At 61.6% G+C, this 16115-nt stretch overlaps 1 protein-coding gene across 5 annotated transcripts in view; it reads right to left on the reverse strand.

The window, feature by feature from the left end:
* The window catches only part of TCF3 (transcription factor 3), a 31300-nt gene extending 24639 nt beyond the window's left edge, over positions 1 to 6661 (reverse strand). For 4 of the 5 annotated variants that reach the window (XM_079114836.1, XM_079114835.1, XM_079114838.1 and 1 more), the window contains exons 1-3: positions 6398 to 6520; positions 4391 to 4545; positions 1117 to 1189 (exon numbers count right to left, since the gene is read on the reverse strand). In XM_079114836.1, coding sequence (XP_078970962.1) covers positions 1117 to 1189; positions 4391 to 4462 — 145 coding nt within the window. In that variant the 5' untranslated portion in view covers positions 4463 to 4545; positions 6398 to 6520. Of the gene's footprint in view, positions 1 to 1116; positions 1190 to 4390; positions 4546 to 6397 lie in introns of all 5 variants that reach the window. The other variant, XM_079114839.1, reaches the window with a different exon arrangement.
* Between the last annotated feature and the right edge of the window lie 9454 nt (positions 6662 to 16115).

Genomic DNA, 16115 nt, shown 5'->3' on the forward strand with positions numbered 1-16115 from the left:
TCAGGAGGCTGATGTAGGAGGATCACAAGTTCAAGGCCAGCCTGGGCAACTTAGCAAGACCCTATGCAACCACAAGAGAACCTGCCTCAAAATAATAAATTTAAAAAAGAACTGGGGATATGGCTCAGTGGTTGAGTGCCCCCAGTTCAACCTCTGGGCAAAAACCAAACCAAACCAAGAAAACAAAGTGACCACGAGACGCCACAGTGCTGAAGCCTGAGCGCACTAAGGACACACGTGCAAGTCCCCCACACCTGCCCGAGGCACTCAGCACCCCCGCCCGCCACCCTCACAGGCAAGACCTACACAACTGCCCTGGCCCTGCTGGTTCCCCTCTGCCACAGGTCCTGCCTCAGGGCCCACACGTGGCCTCAGGTGGAAGCACCCCTCTGCTCACACCAAGGGGTTCCTGACTGCCCCTCAGCTCCTGCCCATCTCCCTGGACATGGGAGGAGAGCAAGGCAGGGTGCCTGTGCTCCCACCCACCCTGGGAGGGCCTGGGCCCGTCAGAGAGCAAACAGGCTCCGAGTGGCAGAGCTGTGACTGATACCAGTACACATCTCCCCAGCCCAACCTGGTCACGCCTCCTCTCCTGTCCACCTTGCCCACTGCAGGCAAAGAGCTTGTCAGGGTGACCAGGCGCACAGGCCTGCCTGGGGTTCTTAGATGTGAATGCTCAAGTGCTCAGGAGGTGCCAGACCCTCGGGCTGGACAGTGTGAGAAGCACCTCCCTGAACGAAGACGGGTGGATTCCGGGGCGGCTCTGGCTGGCAAGCTCAGGAGGTGGTGGGATTTGAGGACGGAATGCATGACACAGCCTTGACCACCCTGGGTGAACCCAGCCCTGGTCCTAAGAGCAAACCCCATTCCATTCCACCCCGGATGGGACGAGGGGATGCTAGGCTGTCCATGGGGTGGACCACTGGCCTCCGACCAGGCCCTGGTCAGATGGTTAGAGTGAGAGCAGCGATTCTCAGGGTGCTCCTGAGTTCACAGCCCTGTGCCCGCAAGTGTGGGCCCAGCCCCAGTGCCCCCCAGGAGACCTGCTGCCCACAGCAGACCCTCCCCCATTCACTTCTCCAGGTACGCGTGCCACAGAGGAAACCTGGGTCCTACCTGAACTTGTGAACTGGGCTCCCGTCAGAGAGGCAGGCCGGCCCTTCCCATTGGCCACAGGCAGTGGGAACATCTGCAAGGACAGAGAGAGAGAAAGAGAGAGCAGTGAATCAGGGTGGCCAGCAAATTCCACCCACAGTTCTGGTTTCCTCCCAGGGACTTGCAAAGACAGCTCAGGCACAGTGGGACCAAGTTCTGCTCGGGCATGTCTCACCCTTCCAAGACCCACGGGCTCTGAAGCCCGTAGTCCCCAAGGCTACTACAAGGTTTCAACCCAGAAACCTACTGCCCAGGGCAAGAAGAGGCAGAGAAACAGCCAGTTGCTAGGCCCCACCCAACCCGGCAAGGGCACCCCGGACACTGGGACCCCAGAGCTGAGGGTGAGGCTCGGTGGAGCACTTGGCCGGCACCACCCAGGTCCTGGGTTCAGCGGCCCCTCCTCAGCCCCGACTAGCTTAAGCAGTGGATACAACATATCAGTTCTGAGCGATACAAAGTTTTCTTTCTATCCCTGCTTAGAAAAGTGAGACAGGTGTTCACATCCGACAGGTAGAGGAACAAGAACCCACTTCGAGCTGGAACCCAGAGGTCCAAGCAGCAGCGCCGTGGGCTGAGGCCCCCCAACAGGCCAGACACACGTTCAGGAACCATACCAAGGAGGCAAACAGGTGAAGCATCCCCCATGTGGGGTCTGTGCTCCCATGTCACCCTCTCAGGGGAAGGGGTGGGCCTGTTAGAGGGGAGACATAGGCTCAGAGGGGCAACACCATGATGGATCCTCTAGACACCAGAGTGTGGGATGGTCACCCTCTGCAAGTACTCAGGATGCTCAGTCCCTAAGAACTAGACGGCTTAGCAGCTTCAACCAGGAAGACTGAACATCAACAATCACCTTTGTCACAGAAAAAATTTAACTGCCCTGTCCCAAGGGGACTTCTGGGAAATGCCAACCCCAATCCCCAAACCCTCCCTGGCCAGCCAGGAGGTGCCTGCACAGCACCCCTGCCAGGGTTCAGGGTCCCAGGAAGCCAGGTTCAGTCTCACTACCTCACTTTACAGGAGAGCTTAGCCCACGCTGCCTTTGTCCAGGCTCCCGGGAGGGGTGTCCAGGCTGCAGGGGTCCTCAAAGGGGTTCTCCCCTCCTCTGCAGACTCAGTGGTGCTCATGCACCAGTGGAAACTGGCCCAGCCTCCCCAGGGCCCCGCTCTCCCATGGGGTGCCTGAGGCCTGCTTCAGGCAGGTCGCGCCCAGGCCCTGGGGAAGCAGGCTTGATTCCGCCTGTTTCACCTCCCAGGATGCAGGGGCCTACAGATGCAGAACGGGGGGTCACCGGCCCAGGTCTCCCGGGTTCCACAGGCCTCATGATGAACCCAGAGCCACCCGCACCCTGCAGCCAGCTGCCTGCTGTGAGGAGGGCTCAGGGCTTGGCCCAGGGGGATGTTGGCACCACATGCGGGCTCTGTGCACTGCAGAGGGCGCTGCCTACACCACTGGGGATGCTGCTTACTGGCAGTGGGACAGTCCCCCACTGTTCACCCTGGAAGCACCCCCAGGTTTCAGGGCCATCCTGGACCCACACAGGGGGCGGCACGAGTCCAGGCTCCCAGGTCCTTAATGCCTCTCGCTCGCTCTTCTGACCACGGAAGTTTAAGTCCAGGTTCAGATCCAGGGGACCCTGAGGGCGCCGCTTTCCTCTTCCTACTTATTCTGCCACTGCCTTTCCCACCTCATGGGAACCTAGCTCAAGGAGGACTCCCCTCAAGGTCTGTTCGTCTCAGCCTGAAAGTCCTTGTTCAAAGAAACAAGCTCACCTCACATCCCTGGGACACGTGGCACAAGGACCACGTTAGGAAGGGACCTGGGCAGTAACAGGGCACTGCCTCTGCCCCCTGACCTGCCATACAGGCCCTCCCGGTAACACCAAGAGTGTCAAAAGCCACCTCTGGTGAAGGTCCAGGTGGGGTACTCAGAGGGGTCAGTCCCCGACCCCTCAGGCTGTTTCCTCATCTGTGCAAAGGGCTGCTCGTTTTGACCTGGGCTGGGGAGACCCGCGGTCCTGTGGCTCAGGGGAGAGGAACAGCCCGTCCTGCAGGGCTGCAGTCTGGCACCCCACTACACTGTCTGTTCCAGCCCAATAGCCTGTGACCTGTCAGTTTAACACAAAACAAGCAAACTGAACCTCTGGTTACCCGACTGAGGAGGTAAAAATCAGATGGTGCTTAAAAATACTGGCATGGCCCTTCCGGAGCCAGTCGCCCAGTCTGGCGGTTGTCTCCAAAGTGGCTGGTGCCATTTCAGTTTGGAGACTTCTGTTCTTGACCAACCTCAATGGCCTGGCCTTGTGTAGGGAGGGACTGGTTCAGACTGAAATCACCCTCCCCACTGTTTCAGACCAGAACAGCGCTCCTGGGGGATGAAGGCTGGACTCTAAGGAACCGTCCACATGCAAGTTGGGAGAACAAAACATGGTTCTCAGATTTTTGGGGGGGAAATGCTGACCACCCCCTTGACACCCAAAATGAGGGCCCTAGGCCTTTCCATCACCACCCAAGGGGACTCTGGGCTCTAGCCTCACTGGACCTGAGCTAAGAAACCTTTGGACGCCAGCACACTCTGAGCCTCCACCTGCACAGCTGGAGAATGGGCACTCAAGAATCAAGCAGACCTCTCAGGAAGCTCATGGACTGCCCTGCCCTCCCTATGGGCTGGCCTTCTCCCCTGCAGCTGGACCAACTCAGGCTGGCAGTGCCCTCTGCTTACATGGAGCTCGCAGGCCATGGAGTATGTACCAGCTGTGTCCTCAGCACATGCGGGACAGGGACCCCTGTGCAAGCTTGAAGTGCCACCCCTTCCCTGAGGGTCCTCAGCACCAGGGACCGCCTCTCATTTCCTGCTCCACAAGGAAGTGCACGACCCTGCTCCCTGGCTTTACAGATCAAGGTCGCTGAAAGCTCACCCAGCCAGACTGGGGCCTCAGTCCCCATGGAGGAGCTGGGGACTCTGGCAGTCCCTCCCTCTCTCTGGACCTGTTTCTCCATCTGTAAGGTGGCAGGCGATATCCATTCCCCACCTGAACAGAACCCTGGTATTGCACACAGTGCCACGGGGTGCTGGCTTGCCCCAAGGGTACCCGAGCCCAGTCCCACTGGGGTAAACTCCCAAACAAGCCAGAGGCCCAGTACTTCTAGAGGGGTACTCTGGGCAGACATGTCTTCCCCTTAAAAGTCAGCCCACTCCCAGGGGAAGAGGTGGGTGGGAGAGGAGCCTGGCTCACCATGCTGAAGTCCAGAAGGTCACTGAGCTCCTTGTCGGTGCCCACAGGGGCCATCCTCTGCGACTGGCTCATTCTCCAGCAGCAGTGGCAGGCACAAGAACCAGGGAAAGCCCTCCAGCCTAGAGATGGCCCTGCACAGTGGCTGTAGGGACAGACTGACACACAAGGACGAACAGGGAAGGGAGAGAAGGGTTTTCAGTGACCACAGCCCAAGTGGACAGGTGGGAGACAGAAAGCTGAGTCCCTTCCTGACCCTGGGGGGTGGGGGCAGGGAAGCTGGGATCCTGGGGTTCGGGTCCTCTGCAGACCCCTCCCCAGAGCCCCATAGGGAGACTGAAAGATTAGGGAGGTTATAAATGTAAATTTCATCAACCCCGAGAACACCAGGGAATCGGGTTGCATGCTTTAAATGCAGAGGAGCCCAGGGTCTCTCATTTCCAACCACCTCCAGGCTGCCCCGCCAGCCCCGCCCCTAGGGGGAGGGGCGGCCCAGGACCCGCCCCAAAAGAAATTTGGTGGACCCCTCCCCAGCACCTGTCATAGCATGCTGAAGGCTTGGTCACCCCTAAACACAAAGCGAAACAAATCCCCAAGTCACAAAGCCACGAAGCCCGCCTCCGCTTCTCGATTTAATTGGGAGAAGAGAGATCAGGAGGCCTGACACAGGGACCCAAAACTTCCCGCCACCCTTAACCTCCGCTCTGCCCGCCCCTCCCCCCCAAACTCAACCGAATTCAGATAAAAAGAAAAAAAAAAAAAATCCGACGAAGCTTTATTGTCACGATGTATCCGGGAATTATTTTTAAGCAACTCAGAAAACATCCCTTACCTCCCACCCCTGGGGGGAGGGGTCCTCAAGACCTGGGATTCCCCGCAAGGTCCCCGGGGACTCCATCCTGGGATGGGGGATGGGGGATCCACCTGCCAGGTCCCCTCCCACCCCCGGAAAGGGGGCAGTGCAGGACCTCCCTCCCAAAGAACTTTTTCCAGGGTTCCCCGGGCGGGGGCGGCCAAGGAGAAACCGCGGAGACGGGGGAGGGGAAGGGGTTCCGAGGTCGAGGGAGACCCGACCTGAGAAGCGGAGGAACCCCCCTCTTTGTTTGCCAACTCAGACACTGGGTGTGAAACGGACGCCCCAGCGCACCCCCTCCCCCGCGGCTTTTTTTTTCCTTTTTGGAGGGCGTGTGAAACTGACTCTGAGTTGTACGAAACCGCACTTTTTTGTGGGGTAGCTGAAACCCATTTTCAGGCCAACTTGGGGAGGGCTGAAACGAGCTTTAAAATAGAAAGATTTCTGGGGTGTCAGAGGACTTTGGGGGCCTGGCAACAGACCTGGATGTCCGAAACCAGTCGGGGGGAAGGAAGCAACCTGATACGTATTTTCGAGCGGAGGGGAGGAGGCCGGAGCCCCCCTTTCCCGGGCAGCCGGTGCGGCCCGGGAGCCCTTTGAAGCTCGCCGCGCCACCGCCGTGCTCCCGACCCCGACCGCTGCCTCGCCCCGCATTAACGCGGAGCAGATGTTCGCGCCCGGCCCCGGCCCTTCGCCCTGAGCTGCGTGCGCGCGGCGGCACCTTCCCCGCGCAGACAAAAGGACTCTCCTCCCTCCCTCGCTCCCCTCCAAACTCCAGTCCCGGCCGGGGCCCCTCCCTGAGGAGGGGGTGCCCTGGGACCACCGCGCAGGGCCCGGGGCCCCGCCGCAAAGTTGGGCGACCCCGCTGGCGCCCCCCGCGCGCCGGACGGGGCTGCGCAAAGTTTCCCAAGTGCGGGCGGCGGAGGACGGCGCGGGCCCCTCCACGTCCGTCGCCCCCTCCGGCGCGCAAAGTTGGAGAACAATGCCGCCCGGCCGCCCGGCCACTCCCGGCCGCCCGGAGGGGCGCGCACCCCACGGCGCCCGCGCCCAGCACCTCACGCCCCCCGCGAAGCCCGCGGTCAACTTCGCACAAAGCGCCGGGGGTCCCAGCGCGGCCCCGTGGCCCTGCGCCCCTCCCCGGGTCCCCCAGCGTTTACCTGGTCGGCGCGGCCGGACACGCGGCGCGCGGGGGGCGACGGCATGAACGGCCCCCCCCGGACAAAGGGGCGTCGCGGCCGGGCCCCCGAGGGTCGCGCGTGGGCGGCGGCGGCGCGCGTGGGCGGCCCCTCCCCCGCCGGGTTGCCCGCCCCGCGAGGCGGGCCGGGGCGCTGGGGCAGCGGCGTGCGGTGCCCGCGGTGCGCGCCGCCCGCGTCGGGTCCGGCTCCGCTCCGGCCCGCTACGCCCGCGGCGGCAGCCGCTGCCTCATCTTCCTGCGGCGGGAGACATGTTCCGCCCCCCGCCCCGCGCCGCCCGCGTCGGCCCCGCCCCGTGCCAGCCCCGCCTCCGCAGGATCCCGCCCCCCGCGCCCCGCCCGACGGCATGCCGCGGAACCCTCCGCCACGGCCGCGCGGCCTCGACCCCGCGCCTCGACCTCCCAAGCTTCCTCAGGAGAACCCTGAAGTTCCGCTGATCCTGGTGTGTGGGAGTGAGTGCTCCCGGGGGAGATCTGTCGGCCAAGGCACAGGGGACAGCCTGGAACTATCTTCCTATGCGGAGGTGCACACGAGGTGAGCGTATGTAGTGACGCAAGCGGAAGTCCCGTGAGATTGAAAGAAATTAGAGCTCCAGTAACCAATAGGAGGCCGTAAAATCCTGCTTGGCGGGACTTCCAGCCATTCGTGAAGTAGACCCGCTTCAGTCCGTTCCCGCCCCACGGTGGAGGCGGGACCTTCCGAGCGAGGGGGCAGCGAGAAGCGGTGGGGGTGGATATTGAGATTTTATTTTAAGGTTGGTGTGGCCGCCCGCATGCACGCGTCAGCTTGGTTGTATCTGAGTTTCTAGGAGTGGATCCGTGTGCTGTATGTTGAGAGTGGGCATGCAAGGCTAGGAGGTAACGTGTCCATTTTACTGGCGGAGAAATCAAGCCTTGCATTGTTTCCGAATCAGAGAGCTCCAAGTGAAACCCGTGCTGTGCTTTCGCCTACCTGTGTCCCCATTTCTTCATTTGTAAAATGGATTTTGTACTTGAGTTTGAATAGAACCAAGTCTGCATGTGGCTTTGTTATCCTCAGCTCAGTTCTTTGGTCAAATGTTCCCCTCATGCCAACGGCTCTTCAGCCTTTGAGGACCATGGGCCCTGCAGAATCACACAACAATAATGAATGGGAACTCAATCTTCTAAGACTCCTGGGACCCCAGAGAGAAATCACACTCCCTTCACTTGGCTTTATAAAGCGCCCGGAACCCTCTTCCTACATGGTCTGTAGCCCCCAGTTCACAGTTCAGTGCTGCAGGGAGTGCAGCTGAAAGGAAAAACGAAAAGTGGGTGGTGGCGGAGGCTGAGGCACAGGGGTGTCTAATAAAGCTACATGCTAGCTGGGCTCCTCCTCAGTCTGACCCCTTCCAGTCCAGAGCCGCGCATATGTGATCTGCGGAGAGGAGGATGGGTCGGGGGTGCACTCCTAGGCATATTCCCCTGCACTGAGACCTCAGTCAGGTTCTTGATACCTTCTGGGACTCAGTTTCCGCATCTGGAACGGAGGCTGCAGACATGCACACGGAAGATGCCAACAGCTCTTGCCTGCAGCCCTGAAGGACTGACTGGAGGGAAGCTGCACCCAGCAGATCCGACTCGCCCTGCCCCTCAGCCCCCCGCCTGTCCTGTGGCCAGCCCTTGCACCACGGGTCCGATGGCATCTGGCCAGTCCTGGCACTGGGGGTTTCTTGAAGGCTGGAACTGTGACCTCTGGGGACCCCCAGCCTCTCATTGGGGGTTAACCCATCACCCCACCATGCTTGGGGATGGACCACAGAGTTGGGGCCAGCGTTCCTAGAGCAGCCCTTCATTTTCATCCAGGGCCAGGGAGAAACCATCCCATCCCTGAGTGCAGTGTGCCAGACCCACCAGTGCTGGGTATTGGGACACCAGTGACTGTCCAGTCCCTGTCTAAGGCGAGGAGAGTGATCAGCGACCCCTCCCCCAGTCGTCCCAAGTGCAACTCTCCCTCGTGTTGGCTACCACGTCCTCCTGTCCAGGTGACCATTTCACTACACAGATGAGGAGACAGGCTCAGAGAGTGCCCACTGGGCCGGCTGGGCCCTAGCAGCCTGGGGCTCACACCTGCTAGGACGCTGTCCCAGAACCCACAAGCCACCATTGTCTTTCCCAGGAGGCCGTCTTGGGGCTGAGTCACAGGGCGGAACAGCCGTGGGGGGCCTCACTTGGTTGCCACCTCTGCCCAGCCCTAGGCCAGGGTGCATCCTGCAGGGTCCTGGCACTGGGACAGGGCCCTCGAGGGCAGCCCACAGCCCACTTGCCCCACCCGCCTGACTGCGTGACTGCGGCCTTGTTCTCGGCTCCCTCAGGAAAGCCTCTCCACCTGCCCCTGGCCCCACCACTCCAGCCACACCTACTGGGCACAAGGCCTGAGGCCCGACACCTCACCTCGGCCCAGTTCTGGGGGAAAGTCAGGGATGAACTCCCCCCAGGAAGAGCAGGGAGACAACAGCTGCAGGGTGGTGGAAGCTTCTGGAGGGCAGGTATACTGGCTGGGTGCTGGCAGGGGTGGGGTCCGGGTGTGACTTGCTTTTCCCTTTATCTCCAAAGCAGGTCTCTCTGAGCTCCCTGTGGCTGAACAGCCCAGACCCCCTCGAGCTTCACCACCCGTTCAACATCCCTGCCGCAGGGAGGAGGGCCGCCAGCACCCGGCTCACAGCAACCCCACTTGGTCACTCAGGAGCCGGGGCTCGCAGGGCTGGGGCCCACCCCAAGGTGGGGGGCTTCTTGCTCCACTCAGAGTCCTGTGGAGGGGCCAATCCCAAGACCAAGTCCAGGCCCACCGAGATTGCCCCGCCCGGCCTGGGCTTTGGTCACTGGGCTGGGACTCATTCTCCCCACTGGCTTATGGGAGCAGTTTCCCCAGGCCCGTTGGTCAGGTCTGGACAGGAGCCTCCTGGGACACAGGGTGGTGGGCCAGCGGAGGGAGGAGACTGGTCACCTTCAGCATAAGGTGGACAGGTGTAGGTCAGTGGTGGAGCACCTGTCTAGGGTGTGTGAGGCCCCTGGCTCCCTTCCCAGTGTCCCCTCAAAAACACAAAAGCAGATGGGAGCTGAAGGCGGGGGGCATGAGGTACCCCAGGCCTGCTCCCCACTCCAGCAGCCGCTCCTGCTCCCTGGCACTCCCAGCCACGGTGCCGCCAGGAGGGAGGGTGCCATGGGAATCTGACCACTGCCCTCCGCCCTGCGCCCTCCACACAGACCTGTTCCGGGTTGCAGCGGGCCAGGCAGGCCAGGCAGGTGGCTGAAGCTGACAGCCCCTGCTGCAGGGGCCCCGGCAGGCTGCGCACATCTCGTGGCACTGCAGCCCCACTGGCGTGGGCCAGGCCGAGACTCCTGGGCTGTGGCACAGCATGTGGGTCAGGAGAGAGCAGAGGGTGCCCCCAGACAGCAGGGCGCAGGGGCAGAGGCGGGGGCCTAGGTGGGGCTGGACATGGGGCTGGGGCACGAGGGCAGGACCTGGGCCCTGCAGGAAGCAGAGGCGTCTTCACAGGACACCTCTGGAGCCTCGGGTGGGGCAGAGGACGGGGTTGCCTGCTTGGTCCTGTGCCAAGACCCCGTGGCTGCCCCATGGGAAGGGAAAGGGAGAGAAAGCAGAGGCTCAGGGGGACTGAGGAGCAGCGGCTGGGGCTAGTGCGCAGAGAGGGGCCGGCAAGAGTCCTTGTCCAGGCTGCGTGGGTGGAGCCAGCGAGGTGGAGGGTCCTGCTGAGCCCCAGCCCTGACTGGGCCTGGCCCCAAGCTGAGCCCAGCTCTTGTCTGATCCTGGACTTGTCCCTGACTTCGGACTAAACCCCAACCCCGCTGAGCCCCTCAAGGTGAAGAGCCCCACCCAGGTTCAGCGTGGTCCTGGATGTAGCCCAGCCCGCTGTCCCCCAGAGGTCCCCACACCCTGCCACCGAGGCTGTCACACCTACCACGGTGCCCCACCCTCTCCTGGCCAGGTGCCCTTGGCTCTTGACTCAGGGCCCCTGGGTCCTGTCGCACCACATTCCGGGCGGCCTGTGCAAATGGGGCACCCCTGCCTCAGCTCCCACCAGGCACCCTCTGGCCCATTTACCCCTAGGGGGCAGGAACAGGGAAGCCCACAGGTCCCTCCCACGAGCCCACACCAGGCGGCCCTGCTGATGGCACATGGTGGCGAGAGGGGGACTGCCCCACCCGCTCTGGGCTGGAAGGGGAGCCTCCTTCTCCCCCACTGCTCAGAGGCTGAGCCTCAAGAGCCCCTGGCCAAGGGATGGGCCAGGCTCCCGCCTCAGCTCCTCTGACCTCCCAGCTCCTTAGCGGGCGCCCTCCCGGCTATGGCCAGGTTTCAGAAGTCCTCAGGGCCTCCCCATGCTGAGGGCGTGGGCTTCATTAGGGAGCCAGTAGGGAACAGGTCTCCCTGGGGTGCAGGAGCGTCCGGGGTCCTGGCAGTGGGGCCAGAAGACAAGGAGAAGCCCGTTGTACAGATTGGAGCCTCCCTGGAGGCAGCGGGACTCAGGAACCACAGGCCTTGGGCTGGATCAAGGCAGGGGACTCGGGGCTGCAAGAGTCCAGGGCTGTGAGGTGGGGCTGGCAGGGGAGCCAGGCGGTGAAGCGGAATCGCGGCCCTCCCGGCCCTCGCGGGGTCTGTGGAGGCGGGCGGTGCAGGGGGGTCCTGTGACACTGGCGCCTGCCAGCTCGCCCTTCCCTGCCCCGAGTTCCGCCAGAGGCCAGCCTTGGCCTCCTGCAGCCAGCCTTCCCCTCCTTGCTCCTGGGTACCCTTTCCTAGTCCTCTGGGCCTCAGCTCAAGTGCCACGACCTCCCTGAAGCCTCCCTGGTCCCCGCCCCCACTTCAACACCTCTCAATTGTGCCCTGTGGGGTTTGGGGTCTCTGGTACCAGAGCAGAGGCCCCGGGTGAAGGGGCTCCGAGACTTGTCCTTTGCACATGGGGATAGACGCTCGGATTTCCTGGCTCGCGCTGAGTGTGGGCGCCGCCCCTGGGTCTGCTTCCGATCCGGCTCCACCATATGCTGGCTATGTGAGCCGGGCTGGGCCTGCTGGTGTCGGGACTGTCCTAGGCCTCAGGCAGGGTAAACTGAGGCACGGGCATGAGGCCATGTGGCCAAAGCCACACAACCCGGCGACGAAGCCAGGCAGGCTTTGTGCCTGGGACCACTCCCCTGCCAGGCCCCAGGTGGGTGTTGATGACTGGCTTATAGAAAAGGGGTGCCTGGGGTGAGCCTGCTCCACCAGGAAGTCCTCATGCTCCACGCTGCCCCAGACCCTCCCGCAGCCCACTGAGTAGGGGTCGTGGTTGGGCCCACATCACAGAGGAGGAAACTGAGGTCCCAAGAGGCTGCATGGGCCACGCGTGATTCCTCTTGCCTGGGGCTACCCCAGGGGGTGTGGAGAAAAAGAAAGAAGTTGCAAAAGTAAGTGTTCAAGAGGCTTAGGAAGGAGGTGGGCCTGCTTCCCCATTTGGGGGTACTGGCCAGCTCTGAGGATCTCAGGCCTGACCTCTACTTGTCCTTGTGTGGCTGGGAGTTTCCAAAGCAACAGCTCCCCTGGTGTCCCAGAGAGGCCCCACCTGGTCTGTCCTCCCAGCACCAGGTGGGTGGGGAGTACCTGGACTCAGCCCAGTTCCCCAGACTCCTGGGATCAAGAGTCTCTGCAAAGGCAGGGAGTGGGGAGCACCACCACTTCCTGTCCTCTTTGGTGCTAGAAAAGGCACAAAGCTCAAAAGGATGAAAGAACAACCTTTGAATATGACTACATAAACATTAGACAGTACTGGATTGTAACAGGCTTGAATATGAAGCTAGGTGACATGTGATAGCTGGAGGAAAATATTTGCAACATCGTAACAAACAAAGAATTTGTGTCCTTCATATACAAAGAGTTCCTGCAATTCAATAAGAAAAAAAAACCAGAGCACTGGGCAAAGGAATGAACAATTAATTCATACAAGAAGTAATAGAAGCTGGGTGTGGCGGCACATACCTGTCATCCCAGCTACATGGGAAGTTGAGGCAGGAGAATCACAAGTTCCAGATCAGCCCGGGCAACTTAGTGAGATCCTGTCTCAAAGAAGGTAAAGAAGGTCTGGGGATAGCTCAGTGGCAGAGTACCCCTGGGCTGAATCTCTCCTGCCACAAAAAGTAATAGAAATGGCTGCTAGATAAGCAGAAAAAGAAACAGAAAAAGAAATCTAAAGTCACTCATAGTGAAAGGAATACAAAGGAATGTGCAACAGAAAGGCACTTTTTGTCTTATAGTTGTCAAAATCATCAAAGATTGGCAAAGGCAGTGTGGGGGAGTCAGTGGGGAGTGCCAATCACAACAAAGCAGATGACACCTTGCTGATACAGTGGCCACACCTGTTATCACAGAGACTGAGGCTGAGGCCAAAGGGCCGAAATTCCAGGCCAGCCTGAGCCACTTAGCTAGACTTTCTCTCAGAGTAAAATAAAAAAGGCTGGGGGCTCAGCTCGGTGGTAGAGTGCTTGTGTAGCACGAGTGAGACCCCAAGTTCTATCCCCGGTCCTGCAAAAAAAAAAAGTAAAGACAAAAAAATAAAATGAAATAAAAGGTGTGTGCGAGCTCCTGGGAGGACCAGATAGAACAGCGTCCCGCGGGCAGCCGAGCCTGGGAGCAGCGGGTGCAGCTGCAGGACTAGGGGCTAGGTGGCGGCCACACCATTCGGGGGAAAGCTTTGTAAAGGAAAAAAGCAGACACTGAAGCAGTGCAGACGGAAGTGGCCCAGGGCTCGGCGGCTACGGGCGACTTTCGATTCCTACGTGATGTTTTTTCCCTGAGAAGCGGGATTCGCTGAGACCCTCTGTCAGACTTTACCGCCTCCCGTGTTTCAGTGGTGCTCTGAATTAACGTTTGGGGCTGGGGGCGCAGCTGGTCGGTAGAGCAGTGGCCCGGCACGCACGGGCAAGGCGGGGGCGATCCGTCCCCAGTGAGTGAGCAGATAGATAAATGTAGAAGTAAAGTCGGATTCTCCGGTTGGCACGCTTCCCTGGCCTCGGGGAGGCCCCACCAGGCCCATCCTGAGTAAGCGCTGAGGACCAGGAGAAGCCCCTGGGGTCACTTCCCGGTTCCCACCTGCCAAGGTCAGGCCTGGGACGAGCAGGGGCTTCAGAGAGTGGTCTTGACTTCCTTTAAATCCAGGAGGGCTGGGGCCGCCCAGTGGTTAGTGCCCACCCAGCGTGCGTGAAGCCTGTCCCGTCCTGTCCCCAGCACTGCCAGAGGGCACCTGAGGAGGGATCCAGACGTCACGCCAACGTGATGCAGTCACGAACTGTGTTTCCTGTCTTCTTTTTATGGCACTGGGGGCTGAACCCGGGGGCACTTAGCCAGAGTCCCACACCCAGCCCTCGTTATGTTTTATCATGTGACGGATCTCGATGAGTTGCTCAGGCCAGCCTGGACCCTGTGCTCCTCCTGCCTCCGCCTCCGGAGTCGCTGGGATGACTGGAGTGGCCACTGCGTGTGGCCGTCATTTCTTCTCCTTTTCTCTTTCTTTTTCGCCTTGTTTTGTGTTTTTTTAAATCAACATGTAATCGCACACGTTTATGGGGTACGGTGTGGTCATCTGATACCGATACCAGTGCACAGTGGTCAGATCAGGGCCGCCAGCATTTCCATTTCTACACTACCCTTTCTGATTCTTTTCTTACATATAGAGGAAGAAGCCAGAACAGCAAAAGTGACGTGGCCCAGGGAGGAGGGTGACCCAGGGAGGAGGGGGAGCAGGGAGGAGGGGCACCAGGGAGGAGGGGACCCAGTGGGGAGGGGGGACCAGAGAGGAGGCAAACTCAGGGAGGAGGGGAAGCAGGGAGGAGGGGACCTGGGGGGAGGGGGACCCAGGTGGTAGGGGGACCCAGGGAGGAGGGTGACCCAGGGAGGAGGGGCCCCAGGGAGGAGGGTGGATCCAGGGGGGAGGGGGACCCAGGGGGGGGGGGACCCAGGGAGGAGGGTGACCCAGGGAGGAGGGGGCTCCTGGCCACTGAGGCATGGAGCCCTGAAGCTTGGCCTCAGGCCCCTGGCAGGTGCTGGGGGAGCGAGGAGGGGCTGCCCCTTCTAAAAGGCAGGGACAGCCCCTAGTGCTGCCCAAAGGAGCTGGTCATGGGACCCAGGGAGTCGCCCTCTGCCTCTTGGTCCCTGTCTCCCTGCTTGCAGGAAGCTGGTGAAGAGGCCTGGCCTCAGAGGGCCCCCCGCCCCCCCCCGGGTCCTTGGCTCCGGCTACCCAGGCCTGCCTTCTTGGAGTCCGCCGTCTGGGTGGGCAGGGCCTTCCCAGCCCCAGCCGGACCCAAGGCAGGGCAGGGCACCTGGTCCAGGCTGCCCTGTGCCTGTACCTGCAGAACGTGCACAGAGAACAGCAAGCGGCTTGCACCCCAGCCCCCAGACCAGGGTGGAGGCAGGCGGGCCGCCAGCCAGGGCCGGCCTGGGCAACTTGGTGAGACCCTGTCTCAACATTAAGTAAAAAGGGCTGGCGTGTGGCTCTGTGTGGGTGCCTGCCTGTGCCAGGCAGGGCCCTGGGTGAGTGTGGGGGAGCAGGGAGCAAGCCAGTCACACCCAGGCAGCAAAATCTGGTATGTCTGTGCTGGTGCTGCCAGTGACCTGGGCCCTGTGGGTGACCCACTCAGGGAGGTAGAATTGATGTCAGGGCCGGCCGTGGGGAGAGGAAGGATCCCCGGAGAGGCAGGTGGGCATTGTCCAGGCCCTGGAAGGCTGTTCTCGTGGCCTGCTCTCCTGTCCCTCTGTCCTTGGGGCTCCTCGCCCCTCGGCACTGGCAAGCCCTGTCCTTCACGTGCCAGTTTGTGGTACCCTGCGCCTAGCCACACCCAGAGCCACGTTTCTGCCTGCTGGCTCCGCAGGTTCATGTCCAGCCTGGCCCTCAGTGGGTGAACAGGCAGAGGGTGAGGGTCCCCACTTCACAGGCCAGGAAACTGAGGCCCAGAGGAGAGGCTGAGGTCCCACGGAAGGACCCGCGGAAGGACTTGCAAAGGTATTTCCTGGACCCAGAGCACCACAGGGTCCCCGGGCAGCTGGTGGGCGGCCAGAGGGCCAGCCTGTGTGGCAGTGGCAGCTGGGGCTCCCCACCCCCACCCCACCATCCCCAGGAGGGAAGGAGCTGAGGGGAGATGGCAGCTGGCGGCTGGCAGGGGGCCAGACGGAGCCTCCAGGGAGGGGCTGGGCGCTGCCCCCCGTCTGTCTCCCACCTCTCTCCCACCTCCTCGGTCTCTTCCCGTCTCTTGGCCCCTCTCTACTTGCGTCCATCTCCCTCCCTCCCCTCCCATGCTGGCCTCCTCTGCCCACCAGCTGTGCAGTCCCTGCCTCAGGGCCCCACTGTGCCTCTGCCTCGCAGGGAGTGGCTGGGAGGTACTCCCAGGAGCCTCCTCGTGGCCTGTTCCCCACCTACTGGGGTTTGGGGTCCGGACTGCAGAACATGGTGGGGGTGCTCCAGGGGGAAGAGGGTGTGTCTCCTGGAACTCCTGGCCATTGGAGAAGGAGCAGCCATGAAGAGGTCACCTCCTGACATCCAAAGCTGCCACTGATCAGGACAGTGGCCAGAGAGGGACAGGGAGGCCAGGAACGATCCTGGTTGGAGGTGTGGACAGTGCAAAGGCCCTGAGACGGGGGCCACTTCTGCAAGTTTGCAAGTTCCTGGTCCCACCCACCCCGCCCA

This window comes from Sciurus vulgaris (assembly GCF_902686455.1).
Source record: "Sciurus vulgaris genome assembly, chromosome: 16".
NCBI lineage: Eukaryota > Metazoa > Chordata > Mammalia > Rodentia > Sciuridae > Sciurus > Sciurus vulgaris.